This window comes from Harpegnathos saltator, unplaced genomic scaffold (assembly GCF_003227715.2).
Source record: "Harpegnathos saltator strain DR-91 unplaced genomic scaffold, Hsal_v8.6 scaffold406, whole genome shotgun sequence".
NCBI classification, from domain to species: Eukaryota; Metazoa; Arthropoda; class Insecta; order Hymenoptera; family Formicidae; genus Harpegnathos; species Harpegnathos saltator.
This window is the reverse complement of record NW_020230213.1, coordinates 852,315-875,040: the sequence shown is the minus strand read 5'-3', so window position 1 is coordinate 875,040 and position 22,726 is coordinate 852,315. Positions and strand designations below refer to the sequence as shown.

Genomic DNA, 22,726 nt, shown 5'->3' with positions numbered 1-22,726 from the left:
TCCTCATCATTGCTTTCTGTTTTGCTCTTCCACTTTGAAATACGACCTTTTTTATATGCCTTGAACATGCATGCCACAACGGTCGAAATTCTTTTTTCGCCCAAGGCTTCGCAAATGCTTGCTGTAATGGCTCCGATGACTATATTCATCATTAAAAGAATGCTTGAAACACCGTAATGTGCTGCTGGCAATATTGACAACAATTTCAACGCATCTTTAGCACCACTAAATGTTGTTTTTGGAGCAAAGGTCCAAATTAATACGTTCAGGCTCTCGTACGAATTTTGAGTATAACCACTTAAGAGAGGATACACAATACCAGTATTCTGACCTGCTAGACCTGTGTAGCCTGTTAGGATGCGCACGGCCAATTCTTAGCGGCCGGCGCGCAGGTACGAGCCTCTTATAGGCCGGCTGTACGCCCGTTGTAGGCTCTGTAACTCGGAAACCAACATGAATTTATATTTGGGATCTTTTGTTCCATATTCTGAAATCTTTATACCGGTCTGACCCCTTAATTGATCGAGCAACATCACCACAAGTTTCTATCAGAATTCTACGACCTTCAGCCGCCGTTTTCTTAAAAAAGAAAAGCAGCGCATGTCGAAAAAGCTTCATTTCTAAGATGGTATTAACACGATTTTTATTGCATCTATTGTTGGTAAATGACTAAATGTCGTGTATTAGTATTAAAACAATAGGAAACAATAGCTGTGATTGGAATATTTTCGACAAAACTAACATTAGTGCTATCTCTTGCAAGACTCTCTGAACTAAATCACATCCCTAATAAATCATCTTTATAAAGGAATACAAATTTGTCGGTTTCTTAAAAGTAAGAATATTTTATGCTTTTCAAACTATGATTAACACTCCGTCTTTCTCGTTGGTATTCTGCACATTTTTTTTCAATGTTCCCGTAATAAAATATTATATCCTCAAACATTACGTTATGATTGTATCCTATTAATTAGAAACACTTCATTTACTATTACGACCGTATTAATTCTTAGCTATTTAGCGAGTATTTTAACGTGTTCATGCTGAACAATATCATTGTCAGTTATCGCATTTCGCTGTGTAATCATTTATGTTTGCATAGGAGAGAAATGCATGACTGCTTCGCAGACTTTGCGACACGCGGAGGGTACGATGCCCATGGTCATTAACGAAAGTTATAAAAATGATGTGTACACAATGTTATGACATGCATCAATAAAATCATCACACCAAGCGCTCAACGTCAACATCTGCATCTGACGGTGCTACTTGTGCCGCTCCTTGTCTACTTCCTATATTCGACCCGCAACAGGCAAACTACTTATCTTAGTAATTCAAGAACTGGACTCGGGATAATATTCTGCAAGTGGAAAAATCGTTTCAGAATTCGCCGAAGAATATGTCGTTTCAAGGACAAGGAAGTTATTCGGCATCATTATATACAGGGTATAACATCAACATATGGGTCAATATAACGGATTGTCTGCCTCTATTCGGACGATAATGCAGAAAAACGACGAAAAAATCATTCCCTGACTTTGTTGATAACGATGATTGTCGATAATTTGCAATGCTCTCAGTTATGATGAGTGCGACAACTTTGCAGTGTGATCGTTATGACAGTTTATCGACCGTTTATGACAAGAGTCGAGCCTCATTGAATTAAAAAAAATGTTTAAGAAAGTGAAACTGAGAAATAAATATTTAAGCAGAATAAATGAGAGCAATAGTTAAGCGGATAAACAATACAGCACATTCCCTTAGATCTCTATGCTCACTTTCAGGAGCGCAGCGTGGCTAGCAGGTAGAGCGCCAGATTCGTAATCCGGAAGACCGGGTTCGAATCCTGCTAGGACATTAAAAGAAGAACCTGCGCTCCTCCTTTAGTGGTAAGAGGAAACCCTAAATGGAAAACTGGGCTCCGTCTTTCGGAAGAGACGTTAAACAGTGGGTCCACTTATGGCCGACTCCCACCATGAGTACCTCTCAGTGGCTGACCTATCTGTAAGCGTGGATAAACACAGAGTTGTATGGAAGAAAATGCGGTATTCTAATACCACCACCTAAGCCCGGCCAGAGAGCAACCGACTTAGGGGGATAAAAAATATATTCGCATTAAAAAAAATAAAAAAGGAAAAAAGAAAAAAAAATAAAGATGGAACAAAGAAAAAAAATTAAAAAGGAAAAAAGAAAAAAAATAAAAAGGAAAAAAGAAAAAAAATAAAAAAGGAAGAAAGAAAAAAAACTTATAAGTGTTAAGGGATAGACAATTGAATACTTTGTACTAAGATTATTACATGCACCATCTAAGCTGTATTGTACCACCTAAGCCTGGGTAGAGCAACCGACTTAGGGGAATAAAATATATGCTCAACTTAAAAAAAAAAACAAAACAAGTAGTAAATATAGAAAACAGAGTGTCAAAAGGGAGATATATTTTTTTGCGCAATTTCTTAATTTCTTTTTTGCGTCGAGAAGTTTGGTAGGAATTGGAGGTTGGAAAGAACGGTATAGAAATATTTAAAAGTCTTATATATTATATTCCATCCATGTTTCTACAAATCATTCTGCATTTCTGCAAAAGTATGAGTCGATCAGAAACGCAGCGTAAATATTGATTGCAACTTAATCGACGACAACTGTCAAACGACAATTATTTCCGGTATGTCATAATCTTATATCTCGACACCTCTTTTGTCGAAGATAGGGCTGATAGTTGTCGTCGATCAGAAGCGATCTTTTGCAGAGACATGGATAGTATATAGTATATAAAACTTCTAAATATTTCTATACCATTCTTTCTATTCCTATCGAACTTTTCAACACAAGAAAGAAATAAAGAAATTACGTGAAACAAGAAAATATGTTGGATCATTTATCTCCTACTCTTCTTTACTCTGTTCAAATCCGTAATGTTTTTCTTTTAGTTTTATCTTTTTCACGATCACGATGCAGAGTTAGTTGCACCCGTCATAACTGGGAGCACTCCAAATATTATTATCAACAAAGTCATCGATTAACGAGTGACCTTTTCGGCAATCTCTGCATTATCGTCTTAATAGGGGCAGGCAACCCGTCATACTGACTTACATGTTGATGTTATATCCTGTGCATCTCCCGTCATCGTCTTTCAATGATTACCGACGAGGAGTTGCGTCCTGCTCATTACTCGCGCATGTAAGACTCGCCGCCACATCGATTACACATCGCGAAGGAAATTCGTCAAATAGAGAAGCACGCGAGCGTCGTTTCGCAGTAATAATATCTCGTGCATTTCTTAAACGACACTCCGCGTGACTCATCATTCCTAATCCCGAATAGAACTTTTCCACTCCCTCGCCGCGAGGCTCAATGTGCATTAAGAAATGACGAATCCGCGAACTCCCGGGGATCTGTAACACTCGAATAACCACGTCGATGTTTCATTCTGTTTCAGAGGTGAAAATGGAACTCGAAGACTTGATGTCCGACATCAAGAAAACTGCTAACAAAGTGAGAGCCAAGTTAAAGGGTAAGTCCAGTTCAGCAGTTCGATTGCGATAGCGCGAGGAGATACCGGGAAGCGTCCCTCCGGATCGTCCCGCCACATAGTGGGTCGAAGTACAGCAAAACTCGGGCATAGGCCTCTAAACGTAATAAGTTCACGCATTCTCTCCCAATTTGCAACTTTTCAATATTTTTATTGTATTTTTATTGTTATTTTTATTGTTTTTGTATTTTTTCATTATTTTATTATCTTTTTGTAACTTTTATTTATTATTTTTTTTACTTTTCTGCTAGTTTTATTGTTTTTTGTATTTTCTTGTATTTTTTGTTATTACGTTTTTATTATTATTATTATATTGTTATATAATTATTATTAACATATATATAATATATTAATAATAATTATATAACAAAATAATAATAAAAACATAATAACAAAAAGTAATAAAAAATACAAAAAAACAATAAAAGTAGAAAAAATATAAAAAAATAATAAATAACAAAAATTACAAAAAGTAAAATAATGAAAAAATACAAAAACAATTAAAATAATAATAAAAATACACTAAAAATACTGAAATGTTGCAAATTGAAAGAGAATGCGTGGATTTATTACCTTTAGAGGTCTATATCCTATTATCGCTATCCATTTGTCATCTCTGATTGAAGTCTAGTTGAGTTCCGTTCATACAAAATTTCGTTTTTTCTCGAAAAGGAGCAAAGAGATGCAAACATAAATGAACCTATTACGTTAAGGGAGGGTTCCTGTATATTCTCCAAAAAGAAATTTCTTGAGATCTTTTAAGACTTTTTTTATACATCTTCGAGAATTTTAAATTCTCGTGTTCAGAAGATGCTTTTAAGGTACATCAAGTTTTTTATTTGACAAGAACAAATTTTGAATCTTAATAATTGATTCTAGTAGCTCTAACTAAGGACAAAAGTAGAAAAGTGTCATTGCAAATAATATTAATGTTTATATATGGCATTACTTTAAATAGATACCTTAGATATATAATTAGATTCTCTATAAATATTATGTCTATACATGTTTTATGTACATATCAATAACAAATACTTTTGTTTCAACTTTTTACTTCATATTTAGTTTAATAAATCTTTGAACGATAATTAGAGTCATTTTCAAAGTATTTTTACACTGAGAAAAATTGTATTAAAATTAAACAGATATTTGTTCGAATACGACTGTGAATACATTTATTCGAATTAAGCGACCAATTTCTAAAATGAAATATAGAGGTTCTGAATGTAAACTTTTTTCTTGAATTTTAGAAAATAATTGCTTAATTTAAATAAATATATTCACAATCGTATTCGAACAAATATTTGTTTAATTTTAATACAATTTTTTCACAGTGTAGCCAACAAAAAATTTCAGTCTATGTCTGGATTTGAATCGACTCACTGTACGCCATATCTCAGCCGCGATCGATCGATCATTCAATTGAATGCAACACGCCGCGCGACATAGGGAACTAATTTCTGTTTCTCGCGACCAGTGATAGAGCAGAACATCGAGCAGGAGGAACATACGAACAAATCGTCGGCGGACCTGAGGATACGCAAAACCCAGCATTCGACGTTGTCCAGGAAGTTCGTCGAGGTGATGACGGAGTATAATCGGACACAGACCGATTACAGGGAACGGTGTAAGGGGAGAATACAACGACAGCTCGAGATCAGTGAGTATATATGTGTCACGATTGACCGCGCATTCAGCCCGAATGCCTGTTCGAGTGGAACAGCCCTTTCCAATCTGTTGTTGCATCGAGCCCGCCCACTGCTTTCGGGACACACGCTCATCAGCGTAATGCTCGCGTTTTCCTTTTGTCCGGGCGGAGGACAACGGGGGAGAAAAAGAAACGCGAAATAGTCATTATGCAGATTTTATTTCTCTCATTGGCGATCGCGCGGAGTTCGCGATTGTAAAAACTTCCCTCCTGCATTTTCCATCGAAATTTTCCACACGTTATTGCACAGTGTGCAGAGATTATCACTGCTCTGCGAGTTTTAATGGCGCGTTATAACGATAGAATAGAATGTGATGGACAATAATTACGACGAACGTTCATTGAGAGTGGACGTGTGTAGGCGGGCGTTAAGGGGAATTTATGGTCCAGAACTTTCAGAAAATTGGAAAAAAATTTCTTTACGTATTTTTATAGTACCATATCTTAAGTATGTTATATATGTTTGTGTAGCGATTTTTCGAAATTCGAAGTATTAACGAAGTTATAAGCGATTTAACGTCCGATCGTTCGATGCTGTCAGGTATGTATCGGAGCAAGTAGGAATTTTTTGTTGTCGAAAGAACAGAGCAAACAAACAAACAAACAAACAAACAAAGAAACAGGATCTTTTACGTGTATAGTGGTCTTTATATGTGTGTATATCCTCAGCAAGATTGTGATCTCTACTGGTCGTTCGAACTCAGTTCTTTCTCAAATCTTGTGCATATTTGGCTGCAGGAGTGTTTAACGAGGGTTACGTTACCATTCTAAAAGATATGGAGACGATGATGGGAATAATTATTGGTCAACAATGTAAGTTGTTTGCTGATTACGCGGACAAATGGCGATTCATACATGCGGAAGTCAAGAGTGCTGATACTACAAAGAAAGCCCCTACTAGATACTACAAAGAATGGCCAGTCAAAACAATGTAGAGAAAAAGGATGCTTTACATTTGTGCTTCAGATCACTCAAACGAGCATTAGGATGTCAACGGCAAATCGTGACAATACGCGATGCCTCGTGCGAAACGGCGCATAATTCAGCCAAATCTAAATGAAATGCTTTGTAGAAACTTATATTTCTTCATTAAATATGTGTAAAATTCCCAACCGCCCCCCCCAAAAATTTTAATTTAATCGGAGTTGTAGTTTCCTAGAAAAAAATTCCTAAATTTACCTTTTTTTGAGCACTCTGGACTATAAAGTCCCCTTAACACAGCGACGGCGACGACTCGATGGCAATACCGATCGGATCGCGATCGTTGCATCCGTTCCGCGAAAGACAAAGGAGGATATTTTTGCTTTCAGCGGGGAGAACGACCACTAATGAGGAGCTGGAGGAAATGTTAGAGCAAGGAAATCCAGCCGTCTTCACGCAAGGGGTACATCCTTAATGATCCTTCTCTCGCGTGTACTTATACGCTCCGAGGAGCGGTTAATAATCGGCCTCGCCTCTTTCCTACTGTGCAATTAATCTTGCCGCTTCTCGCAGATCATTATGGAGACGCAGCAAGCAAAACAAACCCTCGCGGACATCGAAGCGCGTCACGCTGACATCATTAAACTCGAAAACTCGATCAGGGAGCTCCACGACATGTTCATGGACATGGCTATGCTGGTCGAGAGTCAGGTACAGTCCAACAGTCTCATATATCCCGGAGAAAAAATTGTTTGCTCCTTTTTGACGAACGACAATGGCATCCGGGTCTTTTTTGGAGACATGGCAGTTCTTTTCACTTCGCGAGACGTAACGGCGCGTGGAAGAGGAAAAAGGTTCACGTCGATCAACGTGAAGACGATTGATTTTATCTTGATGTTATTTATCGTGGATATAATTTCGGTCTTTTTATCGTTCGGTAAAGCGCGAAAACACGTTATCGCCGCTATCGCAGACTGCGGCTTATGCTCGCGATTTTGTCTGTTCACGCGTCGCAAATACGTTTAATATTAGCGGAGATTTTCGTTATTACGCGATATTGATACGTTATTATTTCGCATATGTATATGCGCGTATCGAGAGCCTAATAGTAATAACGGTAATTAAAGCCGCGTTATCGCGGGAATCGTATCAACTGTCATTGGGTCGCAATCGCAAACATTGACGTTAATCTCACGGCAGTTCGTAACGAATGTGACTTTTGCGTTTGTCGCGTGATTAACATAATTCGCACGTGCATCTGGCGAAAAGAGGGAGGGACAGAGAGAGAGAGAGAGAGAGAGAGAGAGAGAGAGAGAGAGAGAGGCCTGACTGATTGACTGATTCACTGACTAACTGACTGACTGATAGAGATGTGCGAATCAAGAATTTTTATGTCGATTCGTATCGAATCTCATTTTTTTAATTCGAATCGAATCGAATGTATGAAATTTCATTCGAATTTCAATCGAATCGAATGAAATCGAATCGAATTATTAAAAAATTTAACATGACTATTAAATATGCAAATAATGATGGAAGATTTTAATATGAAAGGGAATATTGATATTGTAATATCATCTTAAAGTTAAATATATATTTAAATATTTAAAGTAATTTATAATTAAGTTATTAATTATAAGTTAAGTTAATTACAAGTTAAGGGTTCAAACATATAGGCCCAGATGGCCCGTTTTGTAGCTGATGTGCGCAAACGCTAATGTATTTGATTCGTATTTGAATTTTCGCGATTCGAAATTTTCAAATTATTCGGATTCGAATCATAGGGATTCGGATTCTAATTGAATCGAATTACATTAGATTCGATTCGATTCAATTCGAATTCGAATTCGAATTTGCACATCTCTACTGACTGATTGACACGACGAAAAATGCGTCTGCATAGATTTCTTCGTATTTATGAGAAAAATTATAGATTAGATCGCAGTTGCGTTTCTCAGAATGCGGATATACAGAATGAGCCGAAAGTCTGGATACACTCAAGTATCTCGAAAACAATGCAATTTTGAAAGAAAAGTTTCAGACAAAAGTTGTAAAGTTTAAAAAGATAATGATAATATTCATTTGACGTTGGGTGGCGTTGTCAAAGTCAGGTCAAGGTCAACTTGATTTATTTAAATGGAACCCTCTGCCTTTGATTACATATTATCGTAGCTTATTTCAAAACACTATAATTAAGTATTTCAGTAATTCTGCAGAGATAAGGACCATCTCCCAATTTCAATGATACTGAGATGTGTTATCAAGATCATTAAGGTTTAAGTAATGTTGTGAAAGTTTTAGTCTGCGTTCATTGTTTATTACAAAGTTATTAATAAAAGAACTTTCTTAAACTAAATGTAACTTTTCGACACAATGTATATTATAATATATTAAGCAGTATATGCATGAACGGGGGAGGAGCTCCATCCCTCCTCACTCAAAAACTAGTCCAACCCAACTTCTACTTTTAGTAACTATATAATATTTCTTTATATAAATATTAACATGTTAAATTGTACGGAGAAATATTACACAGTCACTAAAAGCAGAGGTTAGGTTAGTTTTAGAGTAGAAAAGGGGTACAGGGGGAGGGGCAGAGCCTCTGCTATTCTGTATTGATTCATCTTATCTAGAATAATTTTTAATTTAAAGCAATGAATATCAATAACATAGAAAAGGGTAAATACCATATATTTTATATATATATACCAATATAAATTAGGTTACTACAAAAATAATTGTGGTTTTTATGAGTATAAAGACGCATATATCAGTTAAAAATTATATTTATTAATCAAAATGAAGACCATTGACCTGCACACATTTCTCCCAAAGGGAAGCAAGTTTGTTTATTCCTGCAAGATAGAATTCTGGAAAAAATGACGGTAACTAGAAAAATCGGCGCCAAACTTAAAATGATAAAACTGTAATTATTTTTTCACCAACCAAATAGAAACATAGAAAGAAAATAAACAAATTAATCTTTACTCGGCAAACACTGTAACAAGCATAACATTTATACACGGTTTATTAGAAAATTACTCATTATATTTCTTTTATTAATAACTTTGTTATAAATAATGAGCGCGGACTTTCACAAGTTACTTTCACAACATTGCTCAGGATTAATAACCTTGATAACATGTCTCAATATCATTGAAATGGGGAAGTAGTAAGAAATATGCATAATTACCAATATTTTCTTTTATTAAATATTTATAAGACTTGAATGATGCAGTACCAGCGTTACCCAAGATGTATCGCGTAGAGGTTACATAGTCGGATTTACATCCGTAGTGTACCTGTTTTAAATAAACTTTAGAAACGTTAATTATTGAAGCTCCTGTTGAAACAAAGTTAAGTTTTATCAAAGTTTTATCCTTGCAACTATTGTTGCTTTGCACACTAATTTATTTTCGATGATAAAAATTGCTACAAACATTTTCAAATATCTCGAATTTTAATCATTCATATTCAGGGTGTCCCATTTTTAAAAACGCACCTCGGTAATTATTCAACGAAGCATTTTCAGCAAAAATGTTTTGAACAAAAGTTATATGACTTCAAGGGGGACATAAAACAACTATACTATTTTGTTTACATATGGCACCACTTTCGATATATTTACTGATCATTACTTTTCTTAAATGGAAACCCCAATTTTTTATTACACCGTCTTTTTTTAGCAATTAATTTAAAAAACATTTTTTTATTTACCTAATATTTTTTGAAATATTTGAACAAAACTTGATAACTTTTTCAATATTTAACTCACGATATCTCGGTAACTATTTGTCGGAAAAAAAAGTGGTATTAGACTTTTCTGCTCTACTTGGTCTCAGGAATATATTGTTACAATAGCGCCATGACTTTTGTTAATTTGATGATTTTGAAATTTTCAAGTCAGTAAGTTAACAAAAGTCAGGGCACTATTATAACAATATATTCTTAAGATTAAATAAAGCAAAAACATCTAGTACTATTTTTTCTTCTGACAAATAGTTAGTGAGATATCGTGAGTTAAATATTGAAAAAGTTATCAAGTTTTCCTTAAATATCTCAAAAAATATTAGGCAAATAAAGAAATGTTTGAGACAAAAGTTGTTTAAATTAATCGGTAGAAAAAAACGATGTAATAAAAAATTAGGGTTTCCATTTAAGAAAAGTAATGATCAGTAAATATCTCGAAAGTGGTGCTATTTGTAAACAAAATAGTATAGTTGTTTTATGTCCAGGGGGACATAAAACAAATCTTGAAATCGTACAACTGTTGTCCGAAACATTTTTGCTGAAAATGCTTCGTTGAAGAATTATCGAGGTGCGTTTTTTAAAATGGGACACCCTGTATATTTAAAACCGAAAAGAAACATAAGCATTGTGCGAACCGAATCGATCGCGTCAACCGCAGCTATTTTCGATGTCAGTAAGCGAAGCAATAGATGCTAGAATAAAACTTGACTGTGTTTCAACAACGGCCTATAAATAATGAAACATTTCTAAAGTTTACTTAAAACACACATACTAGAGATAAATCTGACCGTGTAACCTTCACGCGATACACCTTGAGTAATGTTAATGCCGGTGATAACTGCAAATTTCATAACTCGGAAAGTACTTCATGAAAAAATATTTTATTCTGAAAAACTCTCGAAATGAACTATAATAATATGCAAAAAAATTAGGAGGTCCTGTTTAAATAAATTAAGTTGACCTTGATCTAACCTTGGCAACGCCACGCAGAGTCAAATGGACGTTATCATTGAATGCGTCATTTTAAATCTTACATCTTTTGTCTGAAATTTTTTTCTCAAAATTGCATTTTTTACGAGATATTTGAGTCTAGGCTTTTGGCTGACCTTGTATACCCCCCCCCTCTCCCTATGGGAATCTCTCACATTGACGTCGAATGAAATTTAGTGGACGAATAAAAAATCGATTCGCTCTTTCTTATTTATCACATCAGAGAAAAATTCCATTCCGCTCGCGAACCGAAGTGATCTTCACCTCAACTGTGCAAACGCATGCAAAGGCGTGGAAACGTCCTGGAGAATTGAGAAAATTCATTCGATTGTTCTCTCTCTCTCTTTTTTCTCCCCCTCCTTTTCCTCTCTCAGATGCACGTTTCAATTTTCCTGCAGAACTATCGATTTGATTAACGATTGAGATGCTTTATTGGGAGATGCTTGAGCGGCATCGTTCCTCGACGATCGGCCAAACGTAAGCGACCGACAATTAAGTCGTTCTCGTTGCCGAGTTAATTGACATGATAATTTGAAAGGCACTTTCGTTTCGTGGTCAACCTTACTTTTTCATTGATTGCCCGCGATTACTCTTACATAATGATGAATGAAAGCCAATTAGGAGCGTAGCTCGACGCAGTGTAACATCAGCCCCACCTTCTGTCTTCGGTAATATTGCGGCCCGGAAGGGGAAATCCTTTCGATGTGGCTGAGACCTCAAGTTCGCTCTGCGCTGAAAATTTATCTCGTATCAATCGCACATTTTCTTCTTCCGCGAAACAGTTGGTCATTACCGGCGGAAAACTCGAAGTCTCAGCACGCATTGCGCTTTTTCCTTTGCATGATAGCAATAATGACAATAGCAATAACAGTAATAATAATAATAATAATAATAATAATAATAATAATAATAATAATAATAAATATTAACCGATTACTTCGCGTTATCGTTTATCCAAGCCGACAATCCCGTATTGCACGACCAGGCAAAGTAATTACCGCAACGTTTCACCCCGCCCGCGACCAAACGGTCTTTCTTCCCTTTGCGACTGGCGAAATCTCAACAATCTCGGATTATTAACTGAACTTCCGCGTAAAAGCTCCGTCCGTCCGTGCGCGATGCTGCTTGCGATGCGGCTGAAAATATTGAATCGCTCTCTCCGGCAACTCCGTCCCGGCAATGCGTTGTTGCGCATTGTAACGGGAGATTGTAACGCGAGTTATCTCACGATTAAATACGCTCGTACAGAGTTTCCCCTTTTCCTCACAAATCTCTTGTGTTTTCGTAAACGTCCGAGTTACCACCACCACCACGACCACCGCTGCCACTGTTGATACTCCACCGCGTTGTTTGTCGGCGGTCCATTACTTTCCTCGGTCGTTCGTTCGTTCGTTCGTTCGTTCGTACGTCGATGCATTCCGGTGCGCCGTCGGACGACTGGACGACACGACAAACACGTGGCCAGTGCTGGGTAAGATACATGTCAAATGTATCTCGATACAGATACAGATATATGTGAAAAATTGTGTCTAGACACTAGAGATGTGCGAATCAAGAATTTTTATGTCGAATCGAATCTTATTTTTTAAATTCGAATTCGAATCGAATAAAATCGAGTCAAATCATTAAAAAATTTAACATGACTATTAAACTGCGAATAATGATGGAAGATTTTAATATGAAAAAGAATGTTGATATTATAATATCATCTTGGCTGTTATTCCGAAAGCGGTCATGCTCCGATTTCAACCAAACTTGGTGAAAAGCTATGTTATAGGTTAAAATGGAAGGTTATAAAAGGATTTTTGACGACTCAAACGTTAAGTGGTTTTTTTCAACAATTTTAAGTTGAGCAGTATTTTTATCATATTTTATATCTATTTTATATCATATCTTATATCTATTTTATGTCTACGATTCAAAGTTAACAGAGCGTAGTCAACAATCGCGTGCGTAGTGCTATTCACTATACTAATATGTGCACTCGTGCATTCGTGCACTGGGCATATTTGTGACGAGGGCGGGCGGATGACGTATGGGGCGAAGGGTAGGTGGGCGGGGTGGGGGGGCGCGTAGCGCACCCTGCTAAACGTACTTGGAACTTACGTGTTAGATCAGATGCGTGCTACACTGACCAAAAAAGTTTCGTAAATTCGTAAGTTGCAAGTGCGTTTGGTACGGTGCGCTACGTGTACTCCCTCTTACTTCCAATGTTTCCTTTCTGCCTCCGCCAATATATTGAGTTATAAAAAATCTTTTTGGTATCTTTTTTATTTGTTGCCACCGATTGCGTTAATCGTGTTTAAGTTTTAATATGTGGACATAAAATATGATAAAAGTACTGATCAACTTAAAATTGTTTAAAAAACCATTTAACGTTTGAGTCGCCAAAAACCCTTTTATAATTTTCTTTTTTAACTTATAACATAGCTTTTCACTAAGTTCGGTTGAAATCGGAGCATGGCCGCTTTCGGAAGTTTCGCCATCATCTTAAAGTAAAATATATATTTAAATATTTAAAGTAATTTATAATTAAGTTATTAATTATAAGTTAAGTTAATTACAAGGGTTCAAACATACAGGCTCAGATGGTCGTTTTGTAGCTGATGCGCGCAAACGCTAATGTATTTGATTCGTATTCGAATCTTCGCGATTCGAAATTTTCAAATTATTCGGATTCGAGTCATAGGAATTCGGATTCGAATAGTTCGCACATCTCTACTAAATACAGATACAGATATATAAATTAAAATGTATCTAGATACAGATGCTCAAATATTTTGAAAAAGATATCAGATATATGAAATCTCAGATTCTCAGATACATATCAGGTGCTTTTAAATTATATTTTATTGTAGTAATGATAATATGTATAAAGTATACTGAACAAATCTTTTGTTATTTATTAATATTGTTTGTTTACATGAAAATTACACAAATTGGTCGATAGTCTTACATATCAAAAATGCCTCAAACATATCGTCACTTAATCTATTTCGCCGCGGTATTAAAATTTGACCTCCAATGCTAAATAACCTCAACAAACCCTCAACCGGTGCTGATGATGATATAATCGTGTTGAACTTTAAAAACGAATGCTTCATATGAGGATAACGTGCTATCGACGCGATATCTTTTTGCTTGTCTGACAAATAAGAAAGAACTTCCATACCGATGGCACTGTCAATTGTTTCCACGTTATCTTGGTCTTTTAAAAATTTAAAGAATTGTTCATCTTCCACGAAAGATGCTGAAGAGCTATCAGAAGTCATATTCTAGTTTCATTTTTTAAATACGCATATTTTTCCCTTCTGTAATAAGCAAGCTTTTACAATATTCGTGGTTCAGGGTCGTTTTTGAAAAAATCCCTGCTTCTGGAATCAAGTTTAGCCATTTCAACTTAAGTTTAGGAACAATTACAGATGAAATAATGTAAGGTTTACTACATATAACGTCAAAATTCAATACAATATTCCCGAATCTTTTGTTAATGTCATCTATTAGAGCATTTCTCAGGGGTTCGCAATTAAGTAATTCGTGAAGTGTCTGCAAATTAATTTTAAGTTGCAGCAAAGCTGATACAACGGATCCTAAATAACAATAGTTTCCTCCCTGTAACAAATCAAGAGTGCATGCTAAACATTTCATTACCACGATAATTGTTTTCCGTAATCGACCAAAATACGCGAAAATGTATCTGGAACGTCGTTCAAATACTACATTTTGTATCTAGATACATATATTCTAATTCGAGTGCAGCTCGCAAGATATAGGGTCAGGTACACAAAATGTACCTAGATACTACCCAACACTGCACGTGGCGATGTGATACGGATCGTGGGATGGTTTGCGGTCTCAAATACACCCAGTCTGCGCCTTCATTCTCTCGCGTACTAACCATACTCTTCTCTCTCTTCCCCTGTGTGTGTTACGCTGCGTTGGATTGGTTGCGCGCCTACCTTAGGGCGAGATGATAGATCGCATAGAGTACCACGTGGAACACGCGGTGGACTACGTGCAGACGGCCACGCAGGACACCAAAAAAGCACTCAAGTATCAAAGCAAAGCCCGACGGGTGAGTCCTCCCCAGATGTCACGCGCAAGAATCTCGGCATTTCGTGCGCGTCTAATTGGTCATTTTTTTTTCTCCCCCTACCATCTCCCACTCTCACCTCACCACCCACACCACCACACTCTACACCACACCTCACCACCGCTACACCTCACTCCGACCCGATCGACTCGGGTGATGCCTCATGACTCCTTGTCACTTTGATTCTCACCGTCCCGTGTCCGCTACCCTCTTATCAAACTACCCCCGCGCTGTTATTTGCGTTACTCGCTGCTGATTACTCACCCCCGCTTTCGTTGATACCTGTATCTCGCTACTAATCGATGTACAATTGCTCCACAACCATTTTATTCGCCCCACCTGACCAATCCTGATCCACGACGCGTAAACAACTAACGACGACGCTTGGTGGATATTCTTGTTTTTCTTCTTTTCTCTGTTCGTCTGTATGCCACTACTCGTACTCTGTCGGTGGTTGGCATTTCTGTGTCGACGATCGGCGACCAAATAATATAAATGGCGTATATATTTTAATGTATATATATACCATATATATACCATGACTATACTATATACATATATACTATCTGTCTGCTGTGCGTGTGTGTGTGTGTGTGTTGTGTATGCGCGCGCGTGCGTGTGTGTGTGTGTGTGTGTGTGTGTGTGTATGATGCGTGTAACTCTCTCTCTCTCTCCCACTCTCTGTATTTTTTTCTATACTTATATATATACATGTATATTATACATATACCCGTAACCGTTCTCTCTGTCATCTGTCGAAACATGGGTGTGCTAATTGTGCCTCTGTCCGTAAACTGCTCTGTTTACTCATACTACTAACCTTGCGTACTAACCTATGCTGTCGATACTTTAACGGATCGCTAATGTAACCTGTGACTGTGTATGTCGCATCGATGTGTAAAAAAAATAACATACACACGCCCGCAACGCGCGTACGGCCGCGTTTGGTGCCGCGTTTACGCGCACCGTGCGCGCGTTCGCGAGTACATCGCAACGCGACCAATGTGTCGCCGATGCCGATGCCGATATCGATGTCCGGGGACTCTACTGGCACTCTCCTGCGCCGGGGGCCGCTTCTCTATCTACTCGCCGGTTATGTGTACATGAATGTAACTCCGGATGCATCCGTCTCCTGAGATTGTCCCCTCGACGAGCGACCTGGTCCCACCTGGCCCCTTTGAATACCTCTCTTTCTCTCTCTCTCTCTCTCTCTCTCTCCCTCTCCCCTCCTTCTTCCCTACCGGTTCCCCGTGCGGTATGGCAGGGTGAAATGGTGGACTGCATTGAGTACTGCGTCAATCAGACCAGCGACCACGTGGGCCAGGCACGGGGCGAGCTGATCAAAGCCGAAGAGTATCAGACCAAGTCTCGTAAGGTAAAGGAAATCCGACACCAAAACAGATCACGTACGGCCGGACCGTCGCCGAGACTCGCACGAAATTTCCCGCTTTCTGTGCCCGCGTTGCGTGTCATGTCGCGCGAACAATGAGGATATCTCGCCCAGGACTAGAGTCTTCATAGAAAGAGAAATCTCTCGCGAGTCTCGAGTGGTCCGGTTGATATGAACGCTACTAGATCGCGATTATGTTTATGGGAAGCTTCTTCTCTCTCTTTCTCTCTCTCATATTTCTTCTTCTTTATTTGTCTTTTTTTTCGTTAGTCAATGAGAATTGGTAGTCTTCTCTCTTTCGCGAAAGCGTCATCCTGGAGGTTAGTGTGTTTCGCGCGAGCGAATTTTCGAATTGCATCGAGTGAAATAATAATTCAGCTGGAATCTCTCCATTGAGGGGGAAGAGAGAAAGAGAAAGAGAGGGAGAAGGAGAAAACGCGCGCGGTCTTTCCGAGGAAATCAGAGGATTTACCGAACGCCCCTGAAGCACGCGGCCTGCGATAAGGAAGCTTCGCCCGGTAGCGTTCATCAAAAGATGACATCGCGAGTGAATGGAGCGCCGGATGGAGCAAAAAGGAATAAGTGCTTATTCAACGGCCCTCGAGATTCATTTGAAGTTTTATCAAGTGCGACGATGGACTTCAAACATTATCGCGGAATAACATTCTTCTCGCATTGTTATCATTTTCCTCCTCCAGCTGCGTCGTGCGCGTTCATCGTGGAATTTCGACCTACCATCGCCATCAGCATTTCCACTCGAATTTGCCTTGATCAGAGGTTCGCTCCGATATTCGACGCGAAGTATTGGGTTGGTGGGAAAGTAATTTCGGTTTTTTCAAGTAGATGATATTAGTTGCCTTTTTAAACAGTTAATCTCATTCTAAACCAAAAAATAATTTTATATTTTTACAACGCACATTTCAAGCTTCATTTGAAAAAAAAAAGTTGTTTTGGAATCTGTCAAGCTGTTTTTGTTTGGCGTCATAAAACATGGAGAATCAACGTGAGCATTTTCTTCATATTTTATTCTTTTTTAATACCGTAAAGGCAAAAATGCAGCGCAAGGAAGAAAAAAATTGTGTGCCACATATGGAGAGAATGTATTGACTGAACGCCAGTGTCAGAATTGGTTTTTGAAATTGGGTTTCATTCTGGAAATCTCGATCTCAAAGATGCACCACGTTTTGGAATGCCAGTTGCGGTTAATGAAGACCAAATAAAGGCATTAGTGGATGTAAATCATCATTTAATAACATGAGAAATTGCTGAGAGGTTGAATTTATCGAATTCGACCGTACATGAGTATTTGAAACAACTTGGTTCCGTTTTAAAGCTCGAAATTTGGGTTCCACATGTTCTCAAAGAAAGAGATTTGATTCGTCCCATTACTATCTGCGATTTGCTGTTGAAACATGAGGAAAACGATCCATTTCTGAAGCGACTCGTAACTGGAAATGAAAAATGGATCATGTACAACAATATTAAACGCAAAAGATCATGAAGCAGACGTAATAAACCGGCTCAAAAGCACATCGAAAGCTGATATCCATCAAAAGAAGGTGATGTTATGTGTTTGGTGGGATTGGAAAAGAATAATTTTTTTTTAGTTGCTACCAAACTATCAAATGATTTATTCAAATGTGTATTGTCATCAATTGGACAAATTAAATGATTCCATCAAGCAGAAGAGACCAGAATTGGCGAACAGAAAAGATGTGTTTCATGACAAGACTTCACACAAATTTAATAACTCGCCAGAAGCTGTTAGCGTTTAAATGGGATTTGCTGCCGTATCCATCATATTCATCTGATCTGGCACCATCCGATTATCACTTGTTTCGATCACTGCAAAATTCTTTGGATGATAAAAATTTCGATTCAAATGAAGGTGTCAGAAACTACTTAATTCAATTTTTTGCCAATAAGGACTAGAAGCTCTACGAGCGTGGAATCATGTTATTACCTGGAAGATGGCAAAAGGTATTAGAGCAAAATAGTCAATACTTAACAGAATAAAACTTTTTTTTTATTAAAAATATCGGCTTTCATTTTCTTGCAATAAACCGAAATTACTTTCCGGACAACCCAATAAATATTGAGAATGTTAAAGATTACCAAAAAACGGTTTAAAAATATTTTTTTGGAAGGATATAAATTTTTTCGCGAAAATACAGACTGAAGACTTCTTTCAGCAAGAGATAGGGGAGGGAGCGGGTGGCTGGAGGGAAATCGATACCGCGATATTGACATCGTTAAACATCGTGGGAGATTGGAATGTAAAAAGGAGCGATTTTTTAAGGAAAAAATTCGTGCTGTGAATCGGACTTCGAAAACGTTCAGATCGTCCGCGAGTCGCGAGTCTGAAAAATTCCTTCTTGCTCTCGGAGCAACACCCTTCGTCTCTGGTTACCACGTGCGATCAGGCTCCTCGTATCGAGTGGGTTTCGCGATCCTCGTTTCTCGTGATTGACCTTTCAGTCCTGTGTCAGTCGAACGTACCGCAACAGTCGTCTCGCACTCGTGCTAATTCGTGTGTCACTGCTGCGTCACGACTGCGATCGTGGGCACGCGAAGTCCGTCGTGGGATCGTGGGTAAAGGAGACGGAGATGCGATCGATGTCGATAGTATGTAGAACATTCGTAGACGAATGTGAGCCGTGTTTCCTAGATCTGCACACGGGCACGATGTTGCGATCAGTGATGGGCAAGATACATTTCAAATGTATCTCGATACAGACACGAACGCATGCAGAAAATTGTATCCAGATACAGATGCAGATATGTAAATTAAAATGTATCTAGATGCCGATGCTCAGATATCTTGAAAATATCTCAGATATATATATCAGATATTTTACTTTTAAATTATATTTTATCGTAGTAATGATAATATGTATAAAGTATACTGAACAAATCTTTTGTTATTTATTAATATTGTTTGTTTACATGAAAATTACACAAATTAGTCGATAGTCTTACATATCAAAAATGCCTCAAACATATCGTCACTTAATCTATTTCGCCGCGGTATTAAAATTTGACCTCCAATGCTAAATAAACGCTCAACCGGTGCTAATGATGATATAATCGTGTTGAACTTTAAAAACGAATGCTTCATATGAGGATAACGTGCTATCGACGCGATATCTTTTTGCTTGTCTGACAAATAAGAAAGAACTTCCATACCGATGGCACTGTCAATTGTTTCCACGTTATCTTGGTCTTTTAAAAATTTAAAGAATTGTTCATCTTCCACGGAAGATGCTGAAGAGCTATCAGAAGCCATATTTTAGTTTCATTTTTTAAATACGCATATTTTTTCGCTTCTGTAATAAGCAAGTTTTCACAATATTCGTGGTTCAGGGTCGTTTTTGAAAAAATCCCTGCTTCTGGAATCAAGTTTAGCCATTTCAACTTAAGTTTAGGAACAATCACAGATGAAATAACGTAAGGTTTACTACATATACCGTCAAAATTCAATACAATATTCCTGAATCTTTTGTCAATGCCATCTATTAGAGCCATTTATTTCTCAAAGGTTCGCAACTAGGTAATTCGTGAAGTGTCTGCAAATTAATTTTAAGTTGTGGCAAAACGTATCCTAAATAACAATAGTTTTCTCCCTGCAGCAAATCAAGAGTGCATGCTGAACTCTTCATTACCACGATAATTGTTTTCTATTATCAACAAAAAAGACATGAAAATATATCTGAAAAGCCGTTCAGATGCTAAGTTTTGTATCTAGACACAGACACCCCGATTCGTATGTATCTCAGATACCAGCTCAGATGCGCAAAATGTATCTAGATACTGCCCAACACTGGTTGTAACGAAGCAGACTACAGTAGCGGACCAGAACACGTTGTTGTGGTCGGGTAGAGCGGTTTGGTGTTTGTGATTAACCGGTTTGTGAACGCACCCGCATTTTAGTGGTTTGAGGAATGCGCTTGATTGTCTGACAATGATGTTCCCTCTTGCCCCAAAAAATTGTCGTTGGTGAGATCACTCATGCGACAGTGACTGTTGTTTCCTTTTGTTTCTTTTTCTTTTCTTTCTTTTTCAATGCAACGTACGTTTTCGCACACAGCGAGCGCAATTCGAGGTATCGTGAGAGTTCACTTCTCCGCGCGATTATACTTCGAACCCTTCGCTATCACAAATTGTTTCGAGATTTCAAATTCATTCTGCTCCCTCTTGGTTTCAGCTTGTCAGATTTATTCAAGTCCGCTGATCTTTCCGTCGAATTTATTCGCGAACGCGCTTGCTAGCTCACTCGCTGCCGGTTTCATTCTAATTTAATTTTTGAAACTAATCACGATTTTCTTTCTTTGTCTTTCTCTCGTTCTGTCTTATTTCCACCGAATTCTCGAGTACACTCGCGCTTGTCCCTTCATTTAATCTCGCAGGATTCGCATTTCCCGAGAGATATTTTTACAAAGCAGAAACATCTGCAGCATCGCGTCGGGGTATCTCTTTTCTTTTCTTCCTTTTCTTTCCGACGAAAGTGCGTCACTTGTCTGCATCGCAACGACACACGCGCAAGTCAGCATGAACGAACACACCACGCAACACGCCTCTCACACGCTTTTCCCCCCATCGCATCTTGTCCCCGCGAGCTTTTGAATTTTGATTTCCGATACACTGCACTCGCATATAATCGGCAAGTTTCTTCGTATTTTTATATATTTCTCGTCGTCGAAAATACATATTTTTCTCTTTCTCTCGTTTCTTTTTTCTTTTTTTTTCTTTTTTTTTCTTTTCTGTTGCTCGTCCGATTTCCCGAAGGCAAAGGATGTGTGTCGCCCCACTCACAGGTACGCCGTGCAAGAGTATATTCGACACAGATCCCCTCACTCTATTTTCTCTCTCTCTCTCTCTCTCTCTCTCTCTCTCTCTCTCTCTCCTCTCTCTCTCTCTCTCTCTCTCTCTCTCTCTCTCCTCTCTCTCTCTCTCCTCTCCTCTCTCTCTCTCTCTCTCTCTCTCTCCTCTCTCTCCTCTCTTCTCTCTCTCTCTCTCTCTCTCTCTCTCTCTCTCTCTCTCTCTCTCTCTCTCTCTCTCTCTCTCTCTCTCTCTCTCTCTCTCTCTCTCTGTCACTTTAATTCTTAAGCCTCGCTCCACGCGCGGCATCCTCGTCGACAAAGCGCGCGCACGTGCCTTACACGTGGTTCCCCCTCTGTTTTCTGTCCACAGAAAATGATCTTCATCACAATCTGCGTCCTAATATCGGTGGTTATACTAATCTCCATAATAGTAGCGTTCCTTCCGAGATCGTAACCGGCCAACGGGGATTGTTGCAACGGAAGGGGCGGGAGAGGGAGGGGGCGAAAGAGGGGCGCTTGAAAATGTCAGTGGAGAAAAGAGACAGAGGGAGAACGGGAGATCGAGTGCAACGGCTGCGAGAGAAATGTCATAATAATAATAATAATAATAATAATAATAATAATAATAATAATAATGAATAACAATAATAATATCAGCAGCTACAAGAGAGCAACAATAACGATAATAATAACAATAAAACAATAATGACGCAGAAACTTGTAGCTCGTGATTAGGCCGGGGGAAAGGACAGGTGTGGGATAAAAAATGTGCAGTGTGATCGGAAGTACCGTTTGTGGGTGATGCACGTGAAATTGTGGTGGTGGCAGTCGCCTGCGAGAGCTCTCTCGTGTGATAAGAATCCTGCTAGAAAGTCGCACGTGTAACTAAACTAAAAGAAAGAAAAGAGAAAAAAAAGGAGAGAAAGAATGAATGAATGAAATGCTGCAAATAATAAAACTCGGCTGTTCCGCGTCGATCCTAATAACACACACACACACACACACACATATACCCAAGTTTCCACAATCTTCGAGACAATCCTCCGACTAATCTTCTAACGTACCCACTAATTAACGCAATAACCCGCATTCATCCGCTTTGTACGGAGTAAGTACACTTCATCAGGCCGCTCGACGTTCCTCCGGATCGCGTCTTCGAGTAGTCGCGGAACGCCCCGATCTCTCAATTACGCGATCCTCGACCGCGCGATCCTTCCGCGGTCACGCTTGTACACGGGGTCGCCGTCTCGTCGGTTTTTCGACTGGCGCGATCCGCGCCGGAACCGTGCTTGTGTCGCGATTAACCGCGGAAAGCGATCCGCCTTCCGGAGGGAATTCTGCCGGAATATAACATTTATTGTCGCGCATCGACGTGCGCCGCGCACCGTCATCTCTCTATAACTCGCTATCCTTCGTCTATAATTTCGCGAGGTCGCGAGACTTCCGCTTCGAGTCGTGCGAAATTGCTCGGCCAAGAGCAAAGGCGACAATTTTCACTCGATTCTTTCCCAATTGTGATAAAAAT

General features: G+C 38.6%; 1 protein-coding gene across 7 annotated transcripts in view; it reads left to right on the top strand.

The window, feature by feature from the left end:
* Window positions 1-22,726, top strand: part of Syx1A (syntaxin 1A) — a 176,914-nt gene that overhangs the window by 137,196 nt on the left and 16,992 nt on the right. For 3 of the 7 annotated variants that reach the window (XM_025301242.1, XM_025301243.1, XM_025301245.1), the window contains exons 4-8: window positions 3,437-3,511; window positions 5,007-5,189; window positions 6,548-6,621; window positions 6,732-6,869; window positions 14,863-14,973. In XM_025301242.1, coding sequence (XP_025157027.1) covers window positions 3,437-3,511; window positions 5,007-5,189; window positions 6,548-6,621; window positions 6,732-6,869; window positions 14,863-14,973 — 581 coding nt within the window. Of the gene's footprint in view, window positions 1-3,436; window positions 3,512-5,006; window positions 5,190-6,547; window positions 6,622-6,731; window positions 6,870-14,862; window positions 14,974-16,255; window positions 16,598-21,571; window positions 22,188-22,726 lie in introns of those variants that run through there. The other 4 variants (XM_025301241.1, XM_025301240.1, XM_025301244.1 and 1 more) reach the window with 4 other exon arrangements.